Source organism: Etheostoma spectabile, chromosome 6, assembly GCF_008692095.1.
Source record: "Etheostoma spectabile isolate EspeVRDwgs_2016 chromosome 6, UIUC_Espe_1.0, whole genome shotgun sequence".
Classification (NCBI taxonomy): domain Eukaryota; kingdom Metazoa; phylum Chordata; class Actinopteri; order Perciformes; family Percidae; genus Etheostoma; species Etheostoma spectabile.
In genome coordinates this window covers 1,337,797-1,340,089 of record NC_045738.1, presented here as the reverse complement: position 1 = coordinate 1,340,089, position 2,293 = coordinate 1,337,797, and the positions used below count along the sequence as shown (strand labels likewise).

The following is a 2,293-nucleotide window of genomic DNA, read 5'->3' as shown; positions in this document are numbered from 1 at the left end:
CAGTCACATTCCAACTGAAAAGATAACGAAATAAGCACACAAACACATCACACCACTGCGGCCTAGAGACCCCACCCTTAGTGAAGAAGACCTGGGGTGCAAGAGCCGAAGAAGAAGAAGCACCTGTGTCTTAGTCTGTACCATGTATGCGCCTCACCTGTCTGCCTCTGACCGTGTATGCTTCTATATTTCTATACATCTCAATGTGTGTGTGTATGTGAGTGTGGTTGTGTGTGTTGATGACCTACCGCTCGCACAATGCCCGGGAGGCCCCACTCTGTGCTGAGGAGTCTGTGGCTGTGCAGGCGTCCCTGTGTATCCAGGCTGCGGTCCAGAACGTCCACCCCGACCACATTAGTGTTCATGGGGTTAGGGTACTTCCTCATGGCAGCCTTGATCACCGTCTCCCATGGGTAACTGCACACAAAACATCCACACATTCAATTTGACTTCTGGCTAAAACACGCTGGACATCTTTTTGATAAACTGACAAAAGACTTAACTACCAGAGTGTATGGGACTGTGTTTTATGATCTCCTTATTAAGTCCAGTGTGCAGGGTTATGTCAAAAAGTGCTAAATTAGCCCAAAAACTTCCCTAATGTGCTTCTCTGGGACTAAACTGTGACTGGAGAGGCTATGGCTGTGGCTGACTCCTGGTGTCAAAGGCTCATAGTGATCACCATCACCACGGGCTATAATAAAGAGCAGGTGGAATTTACTGGCCAGAATCATAAAGTCGTGAGCTTCAGAGATCTGTGAAGCTCAGATTCATTTAAACTAGCCATCGAAGTTGAAGCCCTATACAACAGACCAGTTCATTCTGCTTTAGGGATGTTCTAAACAATAACCGATGACCAACCTGAAAACATGTTCCGTGCTCCAGATTTTCATTTTTTCAAAAGACAAGTCTTGACCTTTTCGCTGAGAATCCCTCTGTGATCGGAAGCTACATCTCACCGGACCATTTTGATGTGAGGACCTGGCTCCAGTAATCAGATGGTAACGTTCCAGGGCCTACGATGGACGCTCACGACCATCCACGAAGTGGGTCTCTGTTTTTCTTCGCATATCAACCTTGCGTAAAGACTGCGCAATATGCTCTTCTGATAGCCCCCCACCCCTCCCCACGTCACAGGAACAACACGAAGAAACATGTAATTCAGAGAGTCGTACAGTAGGCCTAGAGGACGAGAGCGAGAAGCCGGCTGGTGTTACAGCGGAGAGCCCAAGGGTCAAGCCAGACGAAGTGAGACAGCCTACAGGGGGACTGTCATAGATTTCAAAATAAAACAACAGTCACCTGTCGCGATTGCAACTTTTGTTTAACCGACATCATCCTCAGCCTTTGAAATATATGATAAAAAATATAGAGCCTAAGGTTTTATAGCCTACAGTTTGAGGCAATTAAAGGATTTAAGACGAGGCTTTTTCTGTCTGACACGAGTTAGGCCGCCATTTTGAACAGCTGGGCATCAAAATAGGCTTCTTTAATAGCCTACTACACATTATTTTAGTAACCACCGTCTAATTTCATCAACATTTTGGCTGGGTGAGTCATTCAACACGTTTCCTTTAGTAGGCATAAGCCTATCCATTAGCCTACCCTCTTTTATCATTAGACCTTAATGCACTACGGTGCTATATGCTCTTGGATGTATTTTACAGTGATGCTAACTCACTTTTAATGTGTTATGGACACCAAGAACGTATATGTACAATTGTTATTTTTGTGCTATAGGCGACAGAAGAGCAGCGCGTTTCCTGCCTTCCTCTGGTTGTGTCTGGCTGACTTGACGAAGCTGATGTAGCCTTGCTGCTGCTGCTGCTGCTGCATCCGCCTCGCCTTGTGCGCATGCGCTTAGCATCTTTCCATCATCCCGGTCAAGTGGCCACCAAAAGAGCAAAGCTGCATCAAGCTAGACACAGACGGCAAGACGCAAACAGGAAATGTGGTGGCACCGCTTTCAAACATAAGGACTTGGTCCGGAGAGTAAAAGAATAAGAACATGCATAACTGCAGCAGGAAAATACGTGAAGCATAATCACTTACCAAGTCCCTGCATTGCCATTTAGTTTTCAACTCTAACTTACGATTTCATTAATTTTCGGTTGGATTATTATTAAAATAATAACATAAGATACAGTAGAGTTGGGGGAAAAAATCGATACAGCATAGTATCTCGATCTTGTGTTGGTCAGTTTGTCGGCTTGACAATCTCATTTTTAACATTGAAGTGATGTGAACAAACAGAGAAACTTATCATTTTAGATAAAACAGATGTTGACAAAGT

General features: G+C 44.7%; 1 protein-coding gene across 2 annotated transcripts in view; it reads right to left on the bottom strand.

The window, feature by feature from the left end:
• Positions 1 to 1,258, bottom strand: part of prelid3a (PRELI domain containing 3A) — a 4,916-nt gene extending 3,658 nt beyond the window's left edge. The window contains exons 1-2 of one of the 2 annotated variants that reach the window (XM_032517923.1): positions 862 to 1,258; positions 249 to 417 (exon numbers count right to left, since the gene is read on the bottom strand). In XM_032517923.1, the coding sequence (XP_032373814.1) occupies positions 249 to 417; positions 862 to 893 (201 nt within the window). In that variant the 5' untranslated portion in view covers positions 894 to 1,258. The remainder of the gene's footprint in view (positions 1 to 248; positions 418 to 861) is intronic. The other variant, XM_032517924.1, reaches the window with a different exon arrangement.
• Positions 1,259 to 2,293: the final 1,035 nt, after the last annotated feature.